General features: G+C 41.9%; 2 protein-coding genes across 3 annotated transcripts in view; one reads left to right on the top strand and one right to left on the bottom strand.

The window, feature by feature from the left end:
• Positions 1-978: 978 nt before the first annotated feature.
• On the bottom strand, positions 979-26468 carry YY1 (YY1 transcription factor). Its single transcript, XM_053980020.1, has 5 exons — positions 25488-26468; positions 16377-16539; positions 6945-7005; positions 4315-4473; positions 979-3172 (listed from the first exon to the last, which is right to left on the bottom strand). Exons 1-5 carry the CDS (start codon positions 26182-26184, stop codon positions 2990-2992), a joined length of 1263 nt encoding a protein of 420 aa, XP_053835995.1. The 5' UTR covers positions 26185-26468; the 3' UTR covers positions 979-2989.
• The window catches only part of DEGS2 (delta 4-desaturase, sphingolipid 2), a 39382-nt gene continuing 37079 nt past the window's right edge, over positions 24760-27062 (top strand). The window contains exon 1 of one of the 2 annotated variants that reach the window (XM_053980023.1): positions 24760-24841. The gene's annotated coding sequence lies outside the window, so the exon portion shown is untranslated. Of the gene's footprint in view, positions 24842-25535; positions 25603-27062 lie in introns of those variants that run through there. The other variant, XM_053980022.1, reaches the window with a different exon arrangement.

Raw genomic sequence — 27062 nt, forward strand, 5'->3', positions numbered from 1 at the left:
AAACAGAAGACAATTAAAATTCAGTGCAGGTTCAACTGACGTCCTGGCATTCTGTTTCATTAAGGATTTATTCTCCTAGCATTTCAAATCTGAACCTGAAGTCCTCCTACAAACTTTTCAAGAAACACGCTCCACAAATAATTAAGTATTAGTTTGTTCTGCTGACAGACCATAAATAGAGAGAGAAAACTCTGGTCAGTTCTACGTTTAAAGCTGGTCTGAGTTTGCCTCCTTTCATTCTGACAGCAGCAGAACCAAACAAGGCCTATGTACGATCAAATGAGCAGTAGAACATGTGTAATGAGTAAGCATGGAGATTTTTTGCCAGTTTTAAACCCACATTTCTACCACCCTTCATCTTCTCCTCCCCTTACCTGAACTTGCTCACAAACTGGTGGTGCAATGCAGGAACTCAACAGCACGATGGGAATGGTGGTTTCAAAGTCAACTCTGTTGCTATTCTCAAATCCTGTAATTTCTTCACTGAAAAACCTTGAGGAAAACTCTGGAATCAATTAAGCAGGATGTTTTAAGAGCAAGGTGTGCCAATTATACTTTAAAAGCTTAAACAAGTTATAGCAGCTGCTCAATGCTTGTATTTATTCATACCCAGTATGGAATTAAGTACTTACAAAGCAAGACCTTTCAAGCTACTGAGTGCTGCTACTTACACTCAGGAGTATATTGAGTGCTACTGATTTAAGGCCTAGATGGAAATGTCTCTCTGTAATCAGATGCAATATAACCAGAGGCAATAACAGTTACAGTTCCCAGTTGGTCCTCAAATCAATATTTAACATAGCTTAGTCTCAAATGTATGTTCAAAGTAACATAGTTCAGTCCCTAATGTATGTTCAAGGATGAAGTACTGACACCTTGCAATTCAATAAATGACTTTAGAACGCAGGAAAGCAAACTTCTGTAAACCTAACACCATCACAGATACTGCTTAAGAAGAAATATAAGGTCAATTAGAACTAGACTGAATTAATTTTATTTCCTTCCAAAAAGAATAGACACTAATTTAACTGTATACAGAATTTAATTTAACTATAACTATACAAGTTTCAGTATATTGTCCTGTTCAAAAACTGCTTATATATAAAAGAAAAAATACTGCCAAAATTCTAACGCATACTTTACAATTAAATGTCCCAACTTTCTTTCTACCCCAATAACCTCAGACTAGAGTTGCAGTGTTCAGATTAACTTATGTATGGATGAAAATTCCCTTGGTCTTAAGTGCAGTTTCTTTATTACCCATGTTTTTGCCACTACCACCAACACTGGACTCAAAATTATATTTTACAGTATTAGCAATGAAAACTTTGATGAACCTTTTTAAGAACAGAATTCAGAAAAAGATTAACAACACTTTTTACTGCATTAAAATATGTTACATGCCTCTAAAAAATAACTTATGCATTTCTCTGCATTTTCTTCTGTTTATTAATCTGTCACATTTTACTATAGTATCTGCTAAGTTTTCTTTGAACACTTGAACAAATGAGAAGTAACCACTCTTAGTTAGACCATCAAAACTCAACTCCATCTAGTTCTCTTAGAACTTCAAGTTCTTGTTTTGAAACAAAAGGTGTCCAATAAGGTTCCAAGAATTTTTATCATTACACTCAAGCAAGTTAGACAAAAGAAGAAACAGTTTCTTTTTTCTCCTGGTATGATCACCCAAACCCTACCATTCCTCCACTTTCTATCATTACTGCATTTAAACTGCCAACATTCCTTACCTTGACTAAACAAAGGTTTCCATTTAGTTATTTCTTGTACAGTTTTACCTAGTTGCTGTCCAGGCACACAGAACACTCCCCACTACACTGCCACGTCTCCAAATCCATCGTTCCAGTTAATGGAAGTCTAGGTCATTCAAAACCAGAATTACAGTCAGCAATTCTGTTTAGATATACCACCTGATGTGGCATTAACTTAACTACATCACAAATCACTGTAATTGAATGCAAAGTAAAGGAAACTTGAGTTTATTTAGCTTCCAATTTCTGGGAGGTCAAGAGGAACTAGAACTGCTCTGGACAACAAAAGAAAATTGACTGCGCTTACAGATCATTTTCTGCCAGATTCTTTCTTTAGGACCACTGTTTTATTGTTGTCCTTTCTATTACATGGGGGATGTACATATTATCAGGTGTTAATAAACGGTCAGTGCCTGTACAATACATTCTACAACTGAGCACCACTTTCCGTAACTGAACAGGCAAAGAAATTACACTGAACATCAGCATCTGGCAGTATTTCTCCAAAAAAAGTGACTAAAATGGGTTTAAATTGATTAACACTATTAAATCACATCTAATATTTGATACTACATGATTTCATTACAGCTATACGATACAATTATACAAAATGTGTTAACATCAAAGAATACAACCAAAATTAAGATAGCAAACAAAACCTATATAACTTTTCTTTCTTTACAGGAAAATACTTTTGAAGTATGCATGTAACTGCCCATTCTTTTAAAGAAAATCTACCGCAAGCAAGTTATCAACCTCCAGAAAATCACACATAGCATTACTACGCATATCCCCAAAAAGTGTACAATATGCACACTTGGAAAATACAAAATTAAAAAAAATTGTAAGCAACAGGTGAGCTTCATATTTATAAGAATGTGAAAAGAAGTCCAATTTTAGCACTGTTGTATAAAGAATTGTCTTTTCTGATGCAAGTTCGTGAGCTGACCCGTCCAGTTGGGGCCACACTTTACAAAACACCGTGTTCTTGAAACGGGCTTACAGACCAAGGTGGATCATCTTAGCAATGTCACCTTCAAGTTTTCTGTGTGGTTTTTTTTTGCTTTTTATTTACTACTTATCAAAACACGTCCTTTAGTTTTGTAGGGTTCTTTTTTTTAAAATTCTTTCCTAGAAACAATATACAAAGGGGAGGCGTATTTCTTTCCAACTGATTTTCCTGTAAGATGCTTTGAGTTCGAGAACGTTCTCCTCGACTTTCACTGGTTGTTTTTGGCCTTAGCGTGTGTTAAGATGTGAGATTTCAGGTTGGTTGATTGCGCAAACTTCTTATTGCAGCCGTCAAACGGGCAAACATAGGGCCTGTCGCCAGTGTGAATTCGCACATGTGTGCGTAAATTGAAGTCCAGTGAAAAACGCTTTCCACATCCTTCAAATGTACACTGTTGGAAGGAAAAGAAACACTCTGTTAGCTAATGGAACTCATCTCCATCATTGAGCAGAAAAACAGTCTTCTTTAAATCACTAGACTGCACAAACATGAAGCCAGAGGCTGAAAGTTGTTATGGGTGAAGCCGTGGGGATCCCCTCAGAACTGCACTGAAGACTGCAATACTTCAGAATACAGCATATACACAATAGCATATCTATTTTCAAAGAGGGAAATAAATGACCTCCAGCTTGCAAGCAAGCACTTCCACTAAAGACACCTTCTCTGCATGTGAAACTGTACCTACACTGTATACATACCTCACTGAATGTGAGAGTGTACCTACACTGTACAACAAAACAGAAATAGGATTTCACATCAGAACTTCCCCCTCTGAGTGATGATTTGCAAAGATTTTCTCATTTTACCTGCTTTACTTTTAAGACAGACATGATATAAAAAGGACAGCACATTTAGTGTTTCTTTTATTTACTACACAGGATATTCAGTGAATGCATCCAAGCAAATGCCTGAGGACTGCCAGTTAAGTTTCTGAAATAATTTATTGTTGCTGATTATTTTAGAGAAATCCCACATATCTTAAGTATGTGGAAGACATATATGATCAAGACCAAGAATAAATATAAAGATAGGAAGTATCATATGAAGAGGGCAGGGAATCTCTGGTGGCAGAAGCCCACGTGACTCAATATAAATGGAAAGAGATTCAGTGACTCCATCATTTTGTTGAAAACTGATTAATAAACCCTACTGAAAATTAGTACCCTGAGGTAACTAACTGAGCAAGCAGCCCCAAGTCTCAGTTGTCCACAAGTACTAAGCTGAAAAGATGATGAGGAGAAAGAGACATTTTCTTACTTCTCTAGTAACTGCAGACCTCATTTATAAAGAGGGCAACTTTACATCATATTTTGGAAGGTATCTCCCATGTACGTCCAATTTACCAATTTCTTGGAGAAGTTCATGTAAATAATAGCCTAATTAACTTCAGGGGACTCCCAGTTTTTCAGGTGCCTCATCTCATTTCAGCAGAGCCCTAGTATGCCCAAGTCCTGGGGAAGCCAGGTTATAGCTAGAGTCCCCAGGGTTCCCAGGTAAGTGGTGGCACTCGTGCCTGCAGGTTACCAGTAGTACCTGAAAGGGTTTCTCTCCGGTGTGAACTAGCTGATGCCGCTTTAGTTTCGAGCTCTCCACAAAGGCCTTGCCACATTCTGCACATACGTGTACTCGAGGGCCATGAGTGTGCAGATGCTTCCTCATGGCAGAGTTGTCCCTGAACATCTTTGTGCAGCCCTTAAAAAGAACAGTGAAACTCAATTAGTAGATAAGCTAGTTCTCATAAAGAAGGTTTTTATTTGCTACAGTACAAGCATTTAAAATGCTTTTATATCCTGAATACTTTCTTAATAGTTGGCCCTGAAAAGAACATCCCTTACATTTACTTTTTAAAAAGCAATACAAGAAAAACTAATCATTTGAAAAGCTGACAAAATAAAACCTAAACCCAACCCAAACAAAAAGATCCCAAACCCTTTCCTCACACAGTATTATGAGCCATGTGCAGTCAAATGAATAATAGGACAGTCTTATGGAGAAGATGCAGACTGACAGAAGCAAATGAATAAACCAAACAAAAGCACTTAACAGATCAGAGGAAAAAAACAAACACAAAACAAAAATCCAACCAAATAAACAAAGACAGAAGGAGAGTTCATGGATACCTATGGTGTATTCTTCAAAGTGCTACATTCTGAGAACTACAGTACTAGAATATATTATATAGTCTCTAATATACCACACATTATTCCCTAGTACCAACTGGTATGTGCACCATCTCCCAACATTCTGTCCTCTTCCTTCTCTGTCCTCCCCATTTCTGAGAACAAATGGAGCAAGAGGGTTTTCCAGCACATAACAACTTACAGGAACTGCCTTGTCCAAACTGGCAGCAGCAGACTGACCAGTACCCCCTTGATACAGAGTGCCACTGCTGCTGCAGTTTAAACCTACAAGTGATTTGTATTCTGGGCAGCAGAATACAGCGTGAGTTAGTCCCAACTCAATCCAAAAGCAGAAGACACATTAATTCAGGTACAGCATCAGAAGTCTTAACCTGGGGGTCAACTCTGTGTTGACAGAGGAATACCACTCTGATTCCAGAGTATGCTTAAGCCAGCAGTGACTTGGGGCTCTATTTACCTAATCTTTCTACATTTTTTTTCACTTCTTAGTGACAATCAACAGATATCTATCATATGTTTTATAAAGGTTCCTCAAGGTTCAAAATCCCTCATAAAATCCTATTAAAAATCAGAAATCCTATTTGTACTACTAGTGATGTTGTTATATAAGACTAGTGTGCCAACACCACTGTGTTATGATACATAAAGTTTAACAGTACCCTAAAGGACTGTTAAACTGCTAATCTTAAATTCTGTAGGCTCTTTTTTTTTTCTCCCTTCCCCTAAACAAATAAATTTAAATAAGCTTTGTTTCTTACAAAAAGGGTGAAATGTCACTTTCAGGAGTTCTCTCTTCAGGAACTAGAACCTCTTTGGCTAATTTTGAAGTGTTGTGCCACCATTCGTTGCACATAGCAGAAGTGGGTGGGGCAAAGCAGTGCCAAAATAAACAGACCATCAACTTTTTTTTTTTTGTATTTATTTCTAAGTCCCTTCTTGCCTCTGAGAGCAGCAGGTACAACTACAATATTTTTCTTTTGTTAAACTGAACTCATAAATGCATAAAGCCTACAAACACTACAAGATAGAAAATGGAAGGATAGAACATTCTTTTTTCCCCCCGTTTAGATGAAGTTGAGGCTATGAAAAAGTAAATCAAAGAAATGACGGTAACATTCCTCGGTATAGTAAAAAATAACTGTTCTTGTATTTTTGCATACTGTATTACAAAAAAACATGACACTTTTAGAATGTGGAGAATTGGAAATCAATATAAGCACAAAGAGGAATTCAAAAAATTCCTTACACCATGGCTGTCAGAAAGTAGCCTTCTATTCATGCTCTCTAATAGATAACTCTTAATAGCTATGTGCCCTGATCATTTGCTTAGGCTCACACTTATCTAGACCAGAAGTCAGCAAGATTGTGTTTGTCTTTTTTAGCCACAGACTAAATTAGCTAGAAGAAGCACTACAAAAGCTGGATAATGCAATAAAGCCACAGGCTACCAATCTAGGTGACTGGCAACATTTATTCAAGACAGAAGCTTCCTTGCTACCAGTGGATCAGAATCGTATCTCAAAGATGCCTGCCTCTCTCTTTCATGATGATGCACTTTCCAGCTCTATGGAATGTAATTCAGAGTCTTCCAATAAAGCTGACTTTGGCATCTGCACCATAAATTGCTGATTCCTGATCTAGACTCCAAATCTGTCATAGTTTCCAAGCAGAGGATATATAGATCTTAGGAACGTACTTTGAACAGCTTTCAGAACATTCTTTCAAGTATGTATTCTTGGGTGTCGGGAAATCACAACAGTAAAACCAGCATGTTAGGGGCTGTGCATCATGGTTACCAGAAGATTAGGGATGCACTAACCTTAAGACAAGGAATGGGAATAATATATTATTCAGTGAAAGGTTTTAAAGGAAACCTCTAGAGAATGACAACTAAAATACATTTAACTGAGTGTATACTATTAACAGTAAGATATTTTAGTTATTCATTCTCAAGAGAAAACATCAATACAAAATTCTGATCTACAAATTACTATCTACTCAGAAGCTGAGGACTTGACTTACTTTGTGAGGACAAGCTATCGTTCGTGGAGCATCATCTTCTTTAATTTTTCTTGGTTTCATTCTTAAAGATAAAAAAACAGTACAAAAAATATTAGTAGAAACACATTAGTAGACAGCTCTTCTCCCCTAAGTGCCTATATAATGAGCACATTTTATCCCCCAGTATTACATGTGTCAATGGTACTCACGTTAACATTTTCAAAACCTTCATAAAAGTATTACCAATATAATTTAGCATTTGGAATGCTCTGCTTTCCAGAAGGACCTCTCAAATAGAGAATAAGACATTTAATACCATCTTCTTAATCCTCTGAATATGTGGAAATTGCAATTAGCATATGTCAGGAAAAAAAATTCTCAATTAGGAGGTTTTGTTTGAAAACTCCATTTGTGCTGTGCCAGTACCCATGTGGCCTATTTAGCTTCACTTCCTCTCCATCTATGCAGCAGGACATGAAGGAGTATAGGTTCAATCATTCTGCAGTATTTTCATCACACAATACTTATAAAGAAAACTCCACAGAAGCAGGGAAAGGAGAATCAGGCAAATTATACAATCTACACAGACAACACAGACATCCATTTCAACCACAGAAATGGTAATTATTCTTACTTTAAGGTATTGTGCACACAGATTCCACTCTTGGCAACTGACAAGCAATCACCAATTTACTCCTGGTCACTGACAGGGATCTTCATTATTTTATGGGTGTCAATAACCTCCATTGCTACATAAGGAGCCCAGCAAATTATTGCCTGTATGTGTTAGAGCTATTTTACATACAGTAAAACTCTCTGTACAAAACAACCTTAGAACAGTGTTATAACAACCACCTATCAGAAAGTCAGAAGAGCCAGATGTGATTCTAGGGAACTGCATTGCACTTTCAGCTGTCTTTACTTCTCAAACCTGTGGTGCTGTCTTCAAAAAATTAAAAAAGAAAAGGTTTATCTCCATCTAATTATAGCCTTAGGTGAGTGTAAATAAATGGAACCTCATACAGCTGAGATTCCCTTAGGCGAGCAATGAGATTTTGCACATTCCCAAACCTAGATGTGGAAGCAGAGCCAGTGTGTTCATGTGGGTTACTGAACTGCTTTTCCTGGCAACACAGCACACGACAGCTCTGTGTGACAAGGCACCTATGTATCATATCTGTAAATTAATCCACAGGATTGGTGGTGTTCCCTAGACTCAAATAGAATGAGTAGCTTGAAATTAACAAAATAATTGGAATTATCAGAATTCCAATTCTGGTACACACTCTTCTTAATGCTAAGAAGGAAAAGTGTCTGTTGCTATCCATGACAGTTTTAATCCGCAATGAGTTCTGTTTCTGGAAACTGATATAAAAGAACAAGGCTGGGGGAAGAGATTTCCAAGCAATATATATATGTAATTTTTTACATCCCTTTTTATTAATTTATATGAAAATGGCTAAACAGCAACTCTTAAACAAAATCTTCCCAGGAGATGTAGGGAAAATAAACTAAAACGCCTCCATTCTGACCACAAAAGCATTTGGTTTTTGCAAGCAAAGTCCAGACTTCTTTGGGACTGTCACACTTCTATGGCTGAAATCTGCTTTCACCTGTTTCCTTCACATGGACTGCTGAGAGAAGAGGGTGAGTTAAGGCAAGAGCAGTGAAAAAAATCCTTCAGAAGTCCTGAAGACTCAGGAAAATCATCTTACAACTGACAGTGGAGTGATATGTGATGGACAAGTCTCCTATGGCTCTGTCAGCTATCACTGGTCCCTCACTCTGAGTCCTTTCAGTACTGCAGATGTAGCACAGTTCAAGTGATCATCTGCAGACTAAAGCACTTGACAGCCACTTCACAGACAATACCAAACCCCAAGGATTTAGAGGTTGCTTTTGCTCTTTTCTCTAAGTGGGCACTTGAGAAACTCTTGCTTGCCTCAGCATCTCCAGACCACACTTGGCAAGTACAGAGCTCTCCTGAAGAGCACTACAGTCTCCTGCAGGGCTACAGATACATTTACAGATATTAACAGTGACTTGTGAATGCGTGTAAGGTATTTGTGTTGACAAAGCTCCTCTTGTGCACCACAACCAGCAGTACAACTAAGATTTCATCAACTTAAGGGCAGAAACATTCTGAATACAGCAGACTACATCTGTTCCTGTACAGCAGTCTCCTCATTACCTTAATTTTCATTGTAACTATCTTTTTCAAGACTACAGACCAAGTCAGTTGACCTTATTGATTAGAATTAATTTATATAATCCAACTGGAATACAGAATGGTTGTTCTGTTTTTAGTTCACACAGTCTCTTTGAGTAAAGTATTAAAATACCTGACTCCAAACAAGTGATTGGGATTAACTGACTGACTGCACTCTCCAGTGAGGTTCCAGACTCAATAGTACTATAGGTACTGAGGCTCTAGGAAAACACACACACACAAAAGATGTCTTTACAGTACCCCTACAGAAAGCTTTCAATTACCCTTAGCATGGGATTCTCCTTATTATGTCTCTGTGATTTTAAAAAACAGGAAAATGGACAGAAATGAGCAATTGTTAAAATGGTCACAGAAGAATGATTTGACAAGATGGGACATGAGAGAACAGTGTGTCATGATTTAATTCCATTAGAGAACAAATATCCTTAGGAGACAAAGCTGGTGCCAAAAACACCTCCTTCTAATTCAATCAACCTGTTAAATGTTGGCTGAGTCATCCCCCCAGCTCAAAAAAAAAAAAAGAAGCAAAAAAAATTTTCCTAGGTCTGAGATCTGAGTCCCTGACATGATCAGAATGAGTAAAACCACTATTGTTCCGAAGTCTTAACTGGCCACCTATAAAGGGAGCGACTAGACCAAGAGAATTGCTAACAAGAGATGTGGCAAATAGCTTTAGTGGGCAGTGCCTAAAATTTCAAGCTTTGTGTTAAATCCTCTTCCTGACTCTTGTATCTTACCTCTGGTATTACCTCAATGTTTGAGAAAGAAATGCTGCAACAGTGTCATCTCTAACACTGCTGTTGAGGTAGAGTGGAAAGCAAAATATCCTGGGCCAGTGCAGTAAGGAACCTTGAGGAACCAATTGCAGGTGAACTGGATGGTCAGACATGGGACAGACTGCAGTATCAACATACACCTTATATTTTTCAGTTCAGTGTCTGAATAGGCATAGAACATGAATGTCCATTAAGGAGTTCTTAATTTTGAGGCTTTGTTTCTAAATTAAGCAGTATCAGCCCAGTAGTATACTTGAACATTTGGACACAAATGGCAAAAGGCTTCAGTTAAAAAATGAGTAATTTTAGATCTTCTCATTTTTCATGGAAGCACAGCAGGTTAAGCCTAAACTGTGGAACAAGACTGTACTTATACACAGAGTTCCAGAGATAACCAAGCTTATCAACAGAACAGCAGCAGACAATGCAAAAGAAGCGATGGCAAATGGTGTCCAGGTTGTATCTCAGTGCCACAGGCAGGAGGAAGCTGCTAGGCCCTTTGTACACCTGGATTAAAGGCATGAAGGCATCAATACCACAGGCACAGCTACAGTACATCATTGTGTCAAAAAATATCATCCTGCTCACAAAGCTGCAGAAGCCATATGGACAATCCCTCAGAGAAGAATTTAAAGACTTACATATTCAATGTATTAGAAAAAAAGATATTGGTCTTACTTTAAAATTAACTTTCTGCAAAAGGAGACCAGACTAGAATCTGTGCTGTTGATCTTAATTATACTTGTGCAGGTAGCTCTTGCTGGTGGTGGTTAGACTTTTGGCTCCCACCCAGTAGAGCATCTCTACCAGCTCCATCCAAGTTTTCTTAGCCTGAAATATTAACCAAAAACAGAACTCTAACAAATATCACTATTTAACACAACTACAGACACACACATTATTACTGGGGTGGAACCTCAGAAACAGTTGCCTTTGCAGAAAGTCAATTTACATGGCAAGACCAAAATTTTCATTTCTGTGTTAAGTTTACATGCGTTGCGCCAACTGCACATCAATGAACTGTGACAATCAGGAAGGGTACCTGCACCTTTTGGATCAGGTCACTGGGACACTGCAATTAAAGGCTAGGTCTTAACTTGCACTGGGGGAGTGGAGGGAGGGAATGGGTGACAGCAGAGGAAACAGGAATGTGTGCCACCCAATAGCTTTACAGAATGAGCTGCATAAAAGCACATTTCCTTATCCATGCATAAGAAAGACAGAGTGAAATCACATGTATTAAACCACTCAGTTTCTCAAAATAAAGAAAACAATATTGTCACTGTGCTGTATCTGAAAGTTAAACCTAACTACTTCCTTTCATCTACACAGCTGAAGTGAGAGTACTTCACCCTAAGAGAACCTTAATCCCCACCCCAAATTCCTTTCCAACTTCATAACCTATAGACTTGTCAATTGATGCAATTTTAAAAGTCAGCCATAGAAATGGTGTTAAAGCTGGGAAGAAAGGAAATACAATTCAAATAACAGTACAGAATTTCCCCCTTGCTCCACAATTTTCCTTTTTTTTGCCACTCCTAAGGAGTTTTGTGTTCTCAGCTCATTTCTGCTCCCTCTGTACATAAAGCTAACCTTAATAGCTTTACTTTCTCTCTCTCAGGCAACTCTTTTAACACATCCTAGAGGTCTCTGATGACAGCAATGATATTCACCTGGGCTGATGGCCACCCCCCCCCCCCCCACCTCCCCAGGAACAGTCAGAGGTAGAGGAAATTATTCTCTCTCAGCAGTGTTACTGGTACTGCTGGTGCATTCCCTTCATTATGCCATTCCCCTTGCACTGCCCTGCTGAGCAGAGCCAGCTTGAGCATCACAGCCCTGTGCTACTGCAAGAGTTTATTTGTGCTGAACAACTCCTGGAACTGGCTAGACTGGCTTTTGGACAAACAAGATGAAAGGGGAGTGGCACAAGGTGTCCTAGGAATCTATCTACATACAACCCAAGAACAGCATCTTACCTGCTGCAGCCACAGTTAGGAACAAAACTGCCGTAAGAACTTCTTTCACTCCACAATTCTATCACTAGGTTTGTCCCAGTTATGAGGAATATCATATGTGTAAACAGGGACACTGACCTGTGCAGTGTGGCACAGACCAGGAGATGTCCCTTCCCCTAGAAGAATACTGGGTAAAGCAATTGTCACTTTACTGCCCTTTAAGCTTCTCTGTAACAAGAACAAAACCAATACAAAAGCACACACTTTATAAAGAGGCCTAAGTCATAAATCTGGATGACCAGAAGGCTTTGTCACTTCTAAAAAGGGTGTCCTATTTCAAACTCTAATGCAGTTTCCTCTCCTTTGTTTCCTATGGGTTTGGAAAGTGGATTGAAAGGAAGGCAGTCCTCACAATGGCTCTCCTTCAGAAAAGATACCAAGATCAGCAGAAAATAAAACCACAAAGAATAAAGTTTTTACCACCAGGACCCATTACTGTGCCAGTTTCCCAGCTACAGGATATTCCTTCTTATTTCTTTGTTTTACTGATGTCTGTGTTCTGCTGTCTTCAGACAATTCAGTCATGTATTTGGAAGACAAGAGGGAGGGAGGGGGCAACCAGGGATATCCTTTTTAGTGGCTTGCTTTGAGGGAAATTTGCCATATGCACGTTCTAGAAATATCCCTGCTACCTTCCTAAGTTTTCACTACCAAGCAGCTATGATTTCTTCACAGCTAACTACTAAGCTGTCATCAATTTAGATTTGGATTAAGCATTTTACTCCACCTGAAGGGATTTCCAGTTCCCCAGTCAAAGGTATCAAGTGAAAACATGGTATATTATTAGGTTTTGTCCTTCTGAGCAGATCATTCACAATTAACATTTCACATTTTGATATGATTGCAAGAGAATTCCACCTTTTTCTTTTTTTATTGTGCTTTCAGAACATGCTAGAGAAAATTCAAGACTCCTAAAACAGAATAAAGCAATTTGTAAAAAATTATAAGCTGCCAGCTAGGTGTAACTTTTGGTCGTTCATCTATGCATTACTGAACATGTCGATGTTCTGACACAGCCTATTTATTCACAGTGTTTTCAATGGAATCATAGAATACATAAAAGCTTTTCCCGGAAAAACTGTCAATGTTCCAGTTAAAGGATTCAGATTCCTGCTCCATGACTCAATGACATATGTTCTAAACCAGGCAGTGAAAGAGAACTGCATCACAAGAGACTGCAACCGCTCACTCTGCGAGAGCCACCAAGCTCTGAGCACTGGGGGCCTCTGCAGCTGCTCAATTACTACAGTTCTGAATTATTTTTTTAAAGGGCTGCAGAGCTACAAGCAACTTCAAACATCAGGTTTATCCCTGCATTACCTTTCACTAACTAGCTCATGATCAGAATACCAGAACCTTGCTCAAAATCTACTACCACTAGAATTCAAGCTTTTTCTGTTTAAGCCTAACCTCAGAACTTTGTTTCTAATAATGAATGCCAGTATTTCAAATCAATTTATCCTTAATCAAAATAAGCTGCATTTGTTGTATGGTGGATCTAGCCTGAGGAGGAGGTAATTTCTACAAATGTATGGTGAGATTCCTTCCTACTTTAATGAAAACCAAAAGGCAACCCTACCTTTCCCCCAACTACACACAATGCACTTAGCATACAGTTTTACTAGCCAGTTCACACTTTCTTATATATGGACAGTCACAATTCTTTTTTCAAGTAATCTAAGTACAAATTTGTAATTCAAAACCTTACAGCATGTAAAGCTACTTAACTTCAGTTAAGTTTCAACTTCGTGTACTGCTAAAACTTTTCAGAATACTGCTACTAAAAATGTTGAGCTTCTAAACTGTAAAGCAATGAGCAATGTTTGGCAATTTCACAGAACTTTATACTAAGCAAACACATTCTTTTAGCATGAAAAACTGTACTCCTTGAATCTCCAAAGTCAATTCCAGCCATGTAAACCAAATATTTTCTTCCAGCTTGCCATGCAAAGCTCCTAGTGATAATGCACACAGCAAGGTCAATAAGACAACTGAACAGTAGTCTGCAGATATCAGTACTTGAATCCATCTTATTAGCTAAGGAGTCCCTTCAACACACTTCACTGCAAGAGGACAACACCTTAACAAGAAATATTCAAATTCTAACACACCCATATGCTTCAGTCTCAGAAGAATAAACAAACACAGTAATTTAAGACATAACATACAGCTGTAAAGCAAAAGTTTGACAGTCACCAATTCTGACCAAGAAATCAAATAACCTTTCTTAGAAAATGCATTAAATTCTCATGTATCTATAATTAAGATATGAGAAGAATTTTTCCCAGGTTTTGAGCAACTTGGGTATATTACTAAAGGTCATATCTAACCAAGGTGCTTCCTCTACCATCACACATTTATCTTCTGACTGAAATGGATTATATTTTATCTGCTGTGAGAAAAGAGGCTGTACACATAAAACTGAACCTATCCACTACATGCTACAAATTCAAGCTCTGGAACTTCCTAGAACATTCTGAAATACTATAAATATAGAAAAGTAGTAATTTTGAAATGCTGCCAGCAGCCACTATTTTCTCAATAGAAACCTAACTAAAACATTCCACAATATTCAGAAATATGCAAACACATCTGATAGAAGCAGCCTAGTCATTTCAAGAAGCCCAAATCCTGACAACCATTTCAAGTATTCATCTCAATCTGAGGAAAAAATATTCAGTATTTGCATGGAGAATACCCTGCAAGAAACTATTTCTGCTTCCTAACAGAAGACAGCTATTCAGTACTTCAGTGCTTAATAGAACCAGAGTAAAGTTTTAGCATGTTTTGAAGTAATGGAGAACACCATTCTAAACACACCATGAGTAGAGATATGTAAGTAACAGTTTAGAATTGGAACACTATCTACGCTCAAGAGTATCACTTAAACATTTACTTGCAAAAAAATTGCATGAACTCCTCAGCAGGTCCCAGAGAGCATTACAGTAACTTTGATAAATGTTAGTAAAACACAAGAGTATCAATAGCTAGAACCACCCATCACTTCAGAGACAACCCTGTTTTCAGCTGTTTGTAATGTGCTTTAATACATTTCCAGATCAGACGGTCTGAAGCAGGAATCAAACCCTACAGAACTATTTTACTAGGAGCCTTCAAAACTTATAATTCAATGGCTTTAGTGAAAGTAATTGTGGGATGAGGCCGCGCTGTTATTCCTCCAGCACAAACACACTACAGAGTAACAGGACAAAAGTTGTAAAAAGCAGCAAGATCAAAAAGGTGAAACAGGAATAAATGCACACACTGAACACCAAGATCCAGCAAACCATGAAGCCAGACCAGAACTTGTATCAACTTGTATCAGTCCCTGCCACCTAGCAACTACCTGGAAAACGGTACACTCTCTCTGCCAGGAAGTAAGGATAACAGCATGTGACTGTCTACCTGCTCTGAGTATCAGAACAAGGCACCCAAACTCTGAAGAATAGCCAGCTGCTACAAAAATGAAAATGAATGTGGCTTTACACATATTTTGCTTTCAGCCTGGGAAAATGTGGCAGTAGCACCCAGAGACAGCCAGCAGCCGTGCTCAGCCAGCTGGACACAGCACTCAGGCTGCCCCTGCACCCAGAGGAGCACAAGGGGACCGGGCCAGCGCAGCAGAGCCGGCTCTCGGCGGCTTCTCCGCCGGCCTCGCGGTTGCCCTCTGGTGGCCACGGGCTGCCCCGAGCACCCGGCCCCAGAGCCGGGCGCAGCGGACACTCTGCCCCGCCCCGCTGCAAGGCACTCCTGCGCCGTTTGAAAGTAGAAGTCACCTTGTCACTCAGGTCAGCCTATTGATACGTAAACGAGCGACAATTCTGACTCACCAGAGAAAATCCAAGCAGTATAGTTACCAGCTGTGAAACTGCAATTATCAGTGGCACTTGAAAGTGCAGGACACGTGATTTAAGATCTTGAGCTTAAGAAGTAGGTGAAAAAGAACAGGAAGCTGTGTTGCCAACTAAATCCTGTAGCCTTACTATTTTGTACTCAACAACCCGAACCCAGCATTTCACTTACTGGATCCTTTGGTGCTCAGGAATTTAAGGCTACTCACATGAAAGAAATACTGTCATGTAAAATCACAGAATTGTTGGGCTTGGAAGGGACCTTTAGAGACCATCTAGTCCAACCCCAAGGCAGGGTTACTTACAGCAATGAGTGATGCAACCTATCAATGAATGTCTGTAAGTCCTGTCTTACCTAATGGAACTGGAGACTGAAAGACACTGAAGAATACACTGCTGAATATAAAACCCTGTTATTTTAGTTCAGAACAGAGTAGCTGATTCTGTATTAAGTCCCTTGGTTTAGAAGATAATTAAATGGAATTGTAAGACATACTAAATATACCATTTTGCCTAACAGTTTCACAATTAAACCAGTGAAAAGAACACAAATTTAAAGCTCCTTTCTTCCTACTTACCTAGCAAATTCAGCCAGTTGCTTGGGGTCTGAGAGGTCAATGCCAGGTATTCCACCAGGAGGAAGTTTCTTCCCTGTCATGTACTCTGAGTAATCTGGAGGAGAATTCTCTCCAATGATCTGCTCTTCAACCACTGTTTCATGGTCAATATCCTTTTTGTCATCTGAAATACACAAAATACTGAATTCAATACATACTAAAGATCAAAACAGCATACAATTTATTAGGCTACGTCTCAATAAAAATTCACTATCGCTGCACATTTAAAAGAATACACTGCACTTCCAGATTTCCACACTAATTGTGAAGAGCGAAAACACACCCATACCATTACAGCCTGAAGAACACACAAAGAATACAGTGAGTGAGGAAAAAAAAAAGCAGGAATTGCATATCTACTTTAAGCAAAAACAAATACAGAAATTAGTAGAACAATCCTATAAGTGCTGGCTGCACTTGAAAGATAACGTACTTTTCCTGAAACAATGCCTAAATATTTATTTCCCTTAACCTCTTCAGGACTAATCTTCACTATACCCACACTGATACTCAGCAGCAGTCCCTAACTTTGCAAGACTATCAGAAGAGCAGCAGACACTTACCCTAAGATGCCAGGACTACTGATCTTTAATTCAGTGTCTTAATACTTCCCTGACCTCCAACAGAAGTGTCATCAAGACAAGAAATTTAAAAATAACTGCTGATGGGCTTCAGCACCTGCCTGCAAAATTAAGTTTTTCTCACACTTACAGACAGATCTCAAAGAAAGCAAATAACTGAAATCGTGTGTCCCTCTCCCAAGGGGGCTTCTTCCTTCTGTGGCAAAGGCCAGCCTAAGCACTTTCCCACTCCACTACGTAAACAGCAGACTGGGATTATTCAAAGCTTTGATCTGCAAGCCAGTTACGATACTCTTGTATTCTCTGTTCTAGAGCTCCTCCTATGAATTTGTGCTCAAGGATTGCAGTGAAATCAGGTGGAAGACCTGCTGTTGCTGTCTACTCATATTCATACCTTAGAAAACATTGTACCATGCATTCTATCTCCTCTTGCTATTTTATAACAGAAACTGAGAGACACAAAAATGAGAGAGAACAGAAACATCCATCTATGTTCCTCACTGCAGTGTTCACAGCAGCAGAAAGGAAGACACAGCACCTACACTGTTTTCCACCCTCAAATACACCTGGGACAACAGATGTATATATGGCTGTAACTACTCAGCTCAATGTAATACAACTTGACAGCACTTCTCCTACTATGTGTATGGGGAGAAGATTCTGGAAATTGTTTTATACACAAGAGGCTATACAAAAACAACAGGAAGTTTTATTTTACCGATATTTTTTAAAGAGTGGAAACACAAGGTGGTAGGACAGAAATAGTATTTCACCAAATTAAAAAAAATAGGAAAACATAAGTCAGAAAACAAAAGACAAAATGTTTGCGGATTTTTCCCCTAAACAGAAACACAGGAAATAACATTAGTCAGTACTCAGTAACTTAGGCTAGGAAAGAGAGAACAAGACAAACAAACAAAATATACCAGACACAAATTTCTATTCAATTTGTAATGCCTGCTTTTAATGTTTGCCACCAAGCTATTTCTAGAAATGTTACTGCTAGTTTGAGGTTTAATCTGATCTACCAGATCAAATAGCAGTTCATGTATATTCCATGGTGAAAGAGGAAAACAGACTCCAGCGCTGCAAAGACAGAAGTGTAAATAAGAAAATACTATCTGCAGCATTAAACTCAAAATAAACTACAAAACTGACTATTGACCTTTTTTAGTTGACCATTCACCACTACACTACCTTTCAGTCCCTACCAATGCTTTAAAAAAGCAATTCAAATTACCTTAAGCGAGGATTATATGTTAGGTTTTACAGCAATTGAAGGAGCTACAAATTCAAGTCAATAAGCCTCTAGTTTGGCAACTATTTGTTCTAACAGAAGCTTGAAAAAAGACTGGGAGCTCAGAATGGCACAGAAGTTTTGCAGAGCTAAACGTGACACCTTCTCTATGCTGTAGACTAGAATGACATCAGCTGCCCTCAACGTGGCCATTTCAACAGCTACCTAGAATGTGCAGTTTGACTGTTTGATAACATTCATAACACAGACAAGTTTTCATTTCCTGCCTCACATCAGATGAGTCAACTAGGAAGTTCTGTATATATTCTTAAAGATCTTCTTTCCTTCCCTAGTGTAAAGGTTTGCTATTCCACAGTGCTTTCTTGCTATTTGAGGACCAAACTGAAAGGCAGCCTTCAGTGGCTTTACTTCCCAAAAGCCTGCCAAAAGAAGTCAATTCCACAGCTATATAATTCCACAGACTACTGGAGCAAAACACAAAAAATTATAAACATATTGCTTGGATAGAATAAAACATAAGAGAAATGATTGTTTAGTACATTAACAGTTATATGAAAATAAAAAAACCCACATTTTCCTGTAACAAAAAACTGCATCTCTACAGCAGTACACACCCCCACTTCTAAAAACAAATTTAAACCAAAACAATAAAATACAAACCAATTCCCTCGAAGCGTAAAGTTAGGCTAATATTTCTGGAAAAGTAGTAGAAGACTTCAGTACCTCTTTAGTATCATGACCATCCTGTGGCATTATCAGGTCATTGGGAAAACAAAACAAAGAGAAAACACAAAAGAAACCATCCCACACTTTTTTTGCAGGAAGTCTGGAAATGGAAAAATTTCACCCATGTCCTCTATGCACAGATTTACTTTATTTGTGATGGCCTATCAACCTGGACTAGGCAGCTCGAAGTCTGGAGGGTAAAAGTGCAAGCAAACTTCGTCTAAGGCTGAACTGATCATCCTCGCTGCTAACTGGGCAAGTAAGCTGTTTGTTGTTTTTTGAATTCAAGCAAGTCATGATGCCCACTACAGGCAAAGTACCTCCCCCCTTTTCCTCTCCTGAAGCATCAGAGAATCAAACATCCTGCATCCAAAGCAAAGCAAAACACAGACACAACCCTGAAATTACAGTGACACCTCTGGATGATACCCATGCAAGTTATATACAGACAGAACCATGGAGCCAGTCAGGTAAAGGAAATTAAGTACTATATATACTATCTGATCTACTTTGTTTTATCCCTTAAAACTACCTGGGAGTATAGCAGATTCAAATATAAGGCATTTGGCTGAAGCACTATTCTTATAGATCCAATGCAGCTTTCTGTAATGAACTTGGAACACAATTTCAATGGCCTCCCCCTACATCCTTCTATGGCAACTTGCAATAAGGTAGGTACTAAGTCTAAACTGGGTTGTTCTATGCACCTTTTTAGGACATACCCTAACACATCTTCATGTTCAGTGTCCTTCCATCTGCACGGCTCTCACTGCCCCCTAAATATGAGCAATACACATATTGAACTGGATCCACTTACGGCCCTTCAAAGCAAGTATGTCAAACATTTTTCTACTAAGATCAGTGAAAGTTCAGTGTTTAGCCAGTTGTATCTTTTGACTACTGGTGAAACAACCTCAAGTTTTGAGAGAACTAAGCTCAAGTATAAAATGAAGGAGGAAGAACCAAGATTACTGGAATAAAACTAGTAACTCCATGCAACAAATCAATAACAAAACATGGTAGAATCTGCTTCCCAATATTTTATTGATCACATCTTGCTCCTATTACCACAATTTTTCCATCTCTTACAGCCCTTCAATTACACAGAAAAATCCACCCACCTTGGAATCTCATTATTTTGTGTATTTCTTGAGTTGAAGCTGACAACTCTTGAACTTCCCAGCTTACTTAGATGACCCTCTTAATTCTCAACCCAAGAAGCTCTGTCATTATTTTTCCTCAGTTTTATTCTTGATTTTCCTTGTTAATCTTTATTTTATCTAAATTGCCAAATCTCTGGGCCATCCTCGTCTTTTATTACTGAGCAGGGAGAACGCATTGATGTTCAATCAGTTTTCATCTGAGGAAAACAGGGTGCAAAAGGGAACTTTCAAGATACACCTGGTAGCAAAGCAATGACACCTGATCCTACAGCCTCCTCCTCAAGGCACCAAATTAAAAGATATTCTACTTAGCCATTAAAAGGATGAACATTTAAGCTTAAAATATGATCACACAGTTAAACACATTTGCTTTTAGGAACAGCTGAAAAGCAATTACAGGATAAAGGATGTATTCGGCAGCTGTGCAGTACCAAGGCACTGTGGTAACAGCTTGGTTATTGCTACCACATTGCAATCTCCTCAGGCAAATTAGTTCATTGGTCATGTTTGGAAGCAAAGAACCGTAATTAGCTTGTTAAATAATACAGTTATTTAGCAGACACTTCTGAATGTTAAAATTCCATTTTGCACAGTATGTCATTTTTTAACCTAAACGGCTGCTAGGTTACTTTCCTTCTGACGTGCCTTGCACACAGATGGAGAACAGGTTCTTCTTTCCCTGTGTCACCCATCTCTTATTTCACACCACTGAGACATGAACTGACAAAACCAGTGCACATATCAACAGTCATCATCTGACTTCAGCACTTATGAGACTGTGCCGAAGCACTGTGACCTTCTGAATGGTCAGCATAGGAGTGACTCAAGTGCCCCAGGGAAGGATCCAACAGCAAGTTAGAGGATCGTAGCCTGAAGGTGGGCTAAGAAGCAAATTAACTGAGTAATTGTAGATGGTGAACCACATTCGTGTATTTCACTTTCAAAACTGAAAATACATTTAAAACAAATGCAGAGGAACAGTCTACCTTATCACTGGAAAAAATGTCAGGGCAGATTCAATACTTACAGAGGAAGCCTATATCATTGTCTTAATCGGAATCAGAAATAGATTGTCATCTTAATATTTTAAACCAGAGAATCACTTTCTGTCTCAATCATAACAAACTTTATAAGAAGCTCATTGCAAAGCAGTTCGGCCATCCTCGATACAGCCTCACAACTGAACTAAGTGACTCATCTATCATTTATACTACATAGACAACTGTTCAGACAGCAGATGGCTATTTTTCTCACCCCTGCAATCTGATGAAGTAAAATGAAAACCTTTCTATTTTTTGAGTCATTGAAAGTTTAAGAGATTTTGAAGAATCTTCTAGAAACCCAACATGAACTCCCAAACTTCCAAATAAGGGTCCACAGCACAGTCATCCTGTATTATCAAAAATAATTTCCAAACCATACATGTAACTTCTGTATCTTTGTCTTTCCCATCTAGGGATGGGACACTTGAGCAGTTTAACATCTGTGGGCAGTGTTTGGTTGTGCTACTTCAGCCCTTAGCTTGCAGATTATGCTACAATAACCATGTAAGCCAACACCTATTTCAGGTCTGGAAGCTTGACAGTCATTACCTAGAAGATGTAGTTACACTAATCCATTTTTTCGCCATTGAATTTAAGCCCCAATTGCTTGAAATTTCCAGCATTTGGTGCAACCAGCATTTAAGCACCACCTTCCCAAATGTTCCTGCATGCAAGAATCAGTTTTGCAAGCACCATCTGACAAAGTGATTTCTCACGATCTTTCCCCTCCCCCTTCACTATTGTGCACCCAACCTGGAAAAACTCACTAAAGACAATGATTCAAGCTGAATGCAGCAAAGGTACAAATAAATTCCACTTGATAAGAACGATTTTTCTAGTACAAACTGGGGTGTCTCACTTGGACTACGTGCAATTTAACTATATGCAATTTTCTGATATATCTGATATAAAGTAAACACACTACAGGAACATGATTGAATTATCCACCATATGCCCTCTTCAACACTTTCAGAAATACACCTTCATTCACGTCTTACTTTCATGAACACATGAAGAAAGACAAATAATTGTATTCTTAAGAACTGAAAAGCTGATCTGAACTAGAACAAGGCACTCATGTTTCAAACTAAACACTTTAATCATGGGTCACAAGTTTGATATCACCATAGATACCAAGGTGATAAGAGAAGTTATGGTAAGTCGAAATTGTTGCCAACAACAATTCTGCAATTTCTAAGAAACCACATAACAAGACAAAGATTAAGTAGTCCCCTTTAGTCACATTGCTATATATTTCACAGATTATTTCTACACATTTCAAGAGGCGCTATAAGACATGTTATACTCATTTATGGAAGAAGATTTATGATTGGTTAAATTTAGTACCACCCCTGTACAAGCCCATGTAGTAGCACCAGCAAACAGTAACAAGGAATTAATTCACATCGTCTTCCCACACTGTGGTGAGCAAAGTGTCCTTCTTCCCAATTCAAAATACCATGCACAGCAATATAGGGCTCATTGTTTTATCTTGATGCATGGCCTCATTTATGACTTGTCTTTTGATTAACTTTTCACTTAGCTTTTAAAACAGTCAACTGAATCAGCGTGCAAGCAAATCTTTATGTCAAAATACAGATTCAAACCTACTATATTTCTTCAAAATAAAGTAGTTTGATTCTTTACAGGAACTTTAGAACTACCCTTTTGCAAGCCAGTGATTCTAGGTTTTTTTGGCCTTGATTTAGGTTGAGGTTTTTGGGGGAGGTACTCAGGTTGGGGTTTTTTTTGGGTTTGTGTGTATATCCCTCTGCCTCAAGTTTTTTTTCTTTTTCAATTTCTCTGGCAACAATTCAGCCTCTGATGTTTCAGGGAAAAAAAGGCAAAATAAAAAAAATTTAAGAAAGGAAAAAAATCCCCAGAATTTCACCACATCGGACCCCTTTAAATATATAAGCTGCATATGAAGTGTAAGAGCCTGTCCAATATTCTCACTAAAACTTCACAACATTCTCAGCTGAGCAGGTTATTACCAAGGCTGTTTGAAGCTGGCAGGTGGTGTCTGCATGCGCAAAGGGAGGGGAAGTCAAACTTTTCCCCTATATATTTGATTTTGCTTTTGGAAGGGCATTTTTTGGCAAGTCGAGTCAGACTAGGTATTCTTTATTCTTCTGCATCATGACTGTAATTGAGTTAAATGTAGCAATGCAATTCAGTGTCAAGTAAATTATAAGTGGGTATCATTCCCACTGAGCTCCATGGTCATGCTCCTAAACAAGAAAACCACCAAAATCAATAAGGCTACCACAATATAAAAGCTGTGTATGTGGGAAGAGAAGCAAATTTATTGATTGTACACATGCTTCACTTTGGCCAAGTAATAATTAGCATGCAGTTCTAAGGAAGCATCCTATCAGGCACTCTGAATTTCTGACTGCAAATGCATGCTAGAAATTGTCAATTGATCTCAGCGAGGTCCTGTATCCTGCCAGCTCATGAGTCATACAGCCACTTGCATTCAGCTACCTCCAGCAGCTTCCACAGGCCAGCAGACTATATTAGTTTCTATTATCTTTTATCTTTCTTGGATGGTCAGTTCTAATAAAACTACTAGTAAGGGAATTTATTCAGTTTCATACAGTGATACAGAAGCACATAGAACACCATCCTGCTAAATAGTATAAGGAAAACTCTACATCGAGAAGTAAAGAACTTGAATCAAACACATTGGGTTGTCAACTGACATGCCAATAGTGCCAGATAACTCTGTGAAACTTGCTGAAGTAGTCACTTGTATTTAAAAAGAGAGTAAAAATCCATACCACTGTGCTTTCCATCTTTTCAGGCAGGAGAACTCAGCCATCCCATACACTTCTACACTGCCCTTTCTAACAACCTCCAGTCATTTGCAAGCATCAGAGTACAAACATTTTCGACTACATCAAAAGCTTCAAGAGTATCTCTATCTTATTAGAATCCTTCTAAAAAATTCGAGAGAGCACAAAAATTATGATATGCGAGACAGATTACCAACTTACTATTCAAAAAACACCCACCAATTTAAATATTATGTGAACTGTATTATTCGACCTCTTTTTTTTCACATTTATGTAACTTATGGACAGAATTCTGATTACAGAGCATTGCTGCCGGCAATACATTTTTGTAAAAATTTAAAAAAACAAAAAAAAAAAAAGGGCACGTGCATGTCAGCTTTACTTCAAGTCCCACAGACACTAAATACCTTCACAAGATTTTACTGCCTTTAAAAGACACTCCCACACACACACAAAAAAAAAAAATCCTCAAAAAACATAGAATCTCCCACGACAAGGTCTCCCTGTGCCTACTTAAAAAGCTTATTTAAAGCTTCAGACCTAGCCGAGGAAAAGCCCGACGGTTTCCGAGCGCCAGCCAGGAATTGCCCCTTTCCTGCCCGCGGCTCCCAGGGACGGAGGTCAGCTCCGGAGCCGCCCCTCCCGGCCGTCACCCCCGGCGCCCCTCGGGCTCTGAAGGGCCGGTTGTTTGCGGCCGCCCCCTCCGAGCCGGCGGGAGGCGCGGGCAGCCCCGCGGGGGCGAAGAGCTGCTTTCCCCTCGCCGGCACCGCGGGCTCCGGGCGGGGACGCCCCACCCACCGCCCGCCCGGCCACCGCAGCGGGCCGGGGCCGGGCGGCCCCCGGGCGAGCTGTACACGGTATTTCGGGGTTCGCCGTCCCCGGGCCGGGGAGCCGCGGGGTCGGGGCGGGCGAGTTTTCGCCCGCACATCGCGGTCACGGCCCGGCGCACACGCCTCACCCTCGGCCGCGGGGCGGGAGGGACGGGAGCGGAACGGCAGGCAGAGAGCCGGGGAGGGGCGGCGGGACGGGACACGGGGGAGAAGGAGGACAGAGGGCGGCGGCGGCCGGGGGAGGGGAGGGAGTGCGAGGGGCAGGCGCGGAGCGGGCCCCGCGGGGAGCGGCGGCGGGGCGGGGACGGGGGGAGCGCGGGGAGGTTCGCCCCGCACCCCGCCTCCCCCTGCTGCAGAAACTACGCCATTGCGGCCTGGCCCGGGAGCCGGCGGCGCTGCCGCCCGCCCGCGCACCCCCCGCCGCCGCCATCTTGGCGGCCGCCGCCATGTTTGCCTCCTTCCCCCCGCCGCGGCCGGGCAGCAGCGGCGGCGGCAGCGCAGACCCCGCCATCTTTTCGGGGAGCCGCCATACTTGCCCTGGCGATGAACATGGCGGCGCCCATCGCACACATCAAAACATGGCCTCCCTTCAAAACAAAACTGTCCCGGCCGCACCGCGCGGCCGCTGGCGGGGCCCGCGGCCCAGGGAGGGAGGGGTCCGGCGCGCACTTACCCGAGGCCCACATGGTGACCGAGAACTCCCCCTCCAGGGTCTTGATCTGCACCTGCTTCTGCTCCCATTTCCTGCCGCCGCCGCCCTCGGCCCCGCCGCCGCCTCCCCCGCTCAGGTAACTCTTCTTGCTGCTCTTCTTGCCGCTGCCGCCCTTCTTAACGCGGCCTCCTCCGCCGGCCGAGGAGGAGCCGCCGCCTCCGCTCTTGCTGCCAGCGGCGGCCACAGTGACCAGGGTCTGCTCGATGTACTCGTCCTCCCCGGCGGGGGCCGGCACAGGGATGAGGATCTGGTCCTCGAACCCGTCGTCGGCCCGCAGTCCGTCCGAGTCGTCTCCCCCCACCACCTCCTCGCGGGTCTGCACCAGGATCACCTCCTGGTGGTGGTGGTGCAGGTGGAGCTGCCCCCCGCCGCCGCCGGCCGCGCCGCCGCCCGCCCCGCTGGGGTCCCCGTCCGACACCAGCGGCTGCAGCGCGATCATGGGCTGGTGGTGGTGGTAGTGATGGGGCGGGTGGTGCGGGCCGCACTCCTCGCAGCACTCATCCTCCTCCTCCTCCTCCTCGTCCTCTTCGCCGCCCACCACGGTGGTCTCTATGGTCTCCACCGGGATGGTCTCCACCTCGATCTCGTGCAGCTCCACGATCTCGGCCGGCATCTCTGAGCCGTCCGTGGCGATGTACAGGGTGTCTCCCGAGGCCATGGCGGGGCGAGGGGAGGGAAAGAGAGCTCCGCGGGCGGCGAGGGGGCTCCGGTCCGCTCCCCTCGGCGGATGGTGGGGCTCGGGCTCCTTTCGCCTGCCCTCCTTCTCCTCCTCCTCCCCCTTCCACACAAACACCAGCGCCTCGCAGCCAGCGACAGGCAGGGAGGGAGGAGGGAGGGAGGGAGGCAGCGCCGCCAAATCCCGGCCGCGCTCCCTCGCGAGACTTCCGCCGCTGCCGCCGAGACGGACCCCAGCCCCGGAGGCCGCTGCCGCCGGACTCGCCCCCCCCGCCGCCAGGCGGCCAATGGCAGCGCCCGCCGCGCCCAGGCGAGAGAAGCGGCCAACGGGGAAGCGCCGTGCCGCATCGCCCCGCCCCCTCCGGCCCTCTTCGTCCTATCACGGAGCGCTGCGAGCGCGGGGCGCACCTCCCGGCGCGGAGCAGCCAATTGGCTCGCGGCGCTGTCTCCGCCCCGCCCCGCGCGGAAGCGCCGCCCCGGCCCCTCCGCCCGCGCGGGCCGCGCAGCTCCGTGCGCGCTCGGCGGGGCCGGCCGGGTCCGCGCCGCCAGGGGGCGCCGGGGCCGCGCGGCCGTTAACGGGCGGGGCGCGGCTCCGCCGGCGGGCGCGCGCCGTGTCCCGGGCCCGTGTCCCGGGCAGGCCTCCGCGGGGAGCGCGGGCCGGCTGTGGCGGCTGTGGCGGGGCCGTTTCCCGGCCGGCCCCGCGGCCGAGGGCTGAGGGACGGACGGATGGGCGGGCGATCGCCGAGCTGCGGCTGAGCCTTGGGACGTGGGCAGGGTCGGCGCATTTGAATGTTACAGCTGAGCTGTTACCGGCACGTGGGAAGTTCTCCCTCTTCTCCCTGTATTCCTTTTCTTTCCCTT

The sequence above is a fragment of the Vidua macroura genome, chromosome 6, assembly GCF_024509145.1.
Source record: "Vidua macroura isolate BioBank_ID:100142 chromosome 6, ASM2450914v1, whole genome shotgun sequence".
NCBI classification, from domain to species: Eukaryota; Metazoa; Chordata; class Aves; order Passeriformes; family Viduidae; genus Vidua; species Vidua macroura.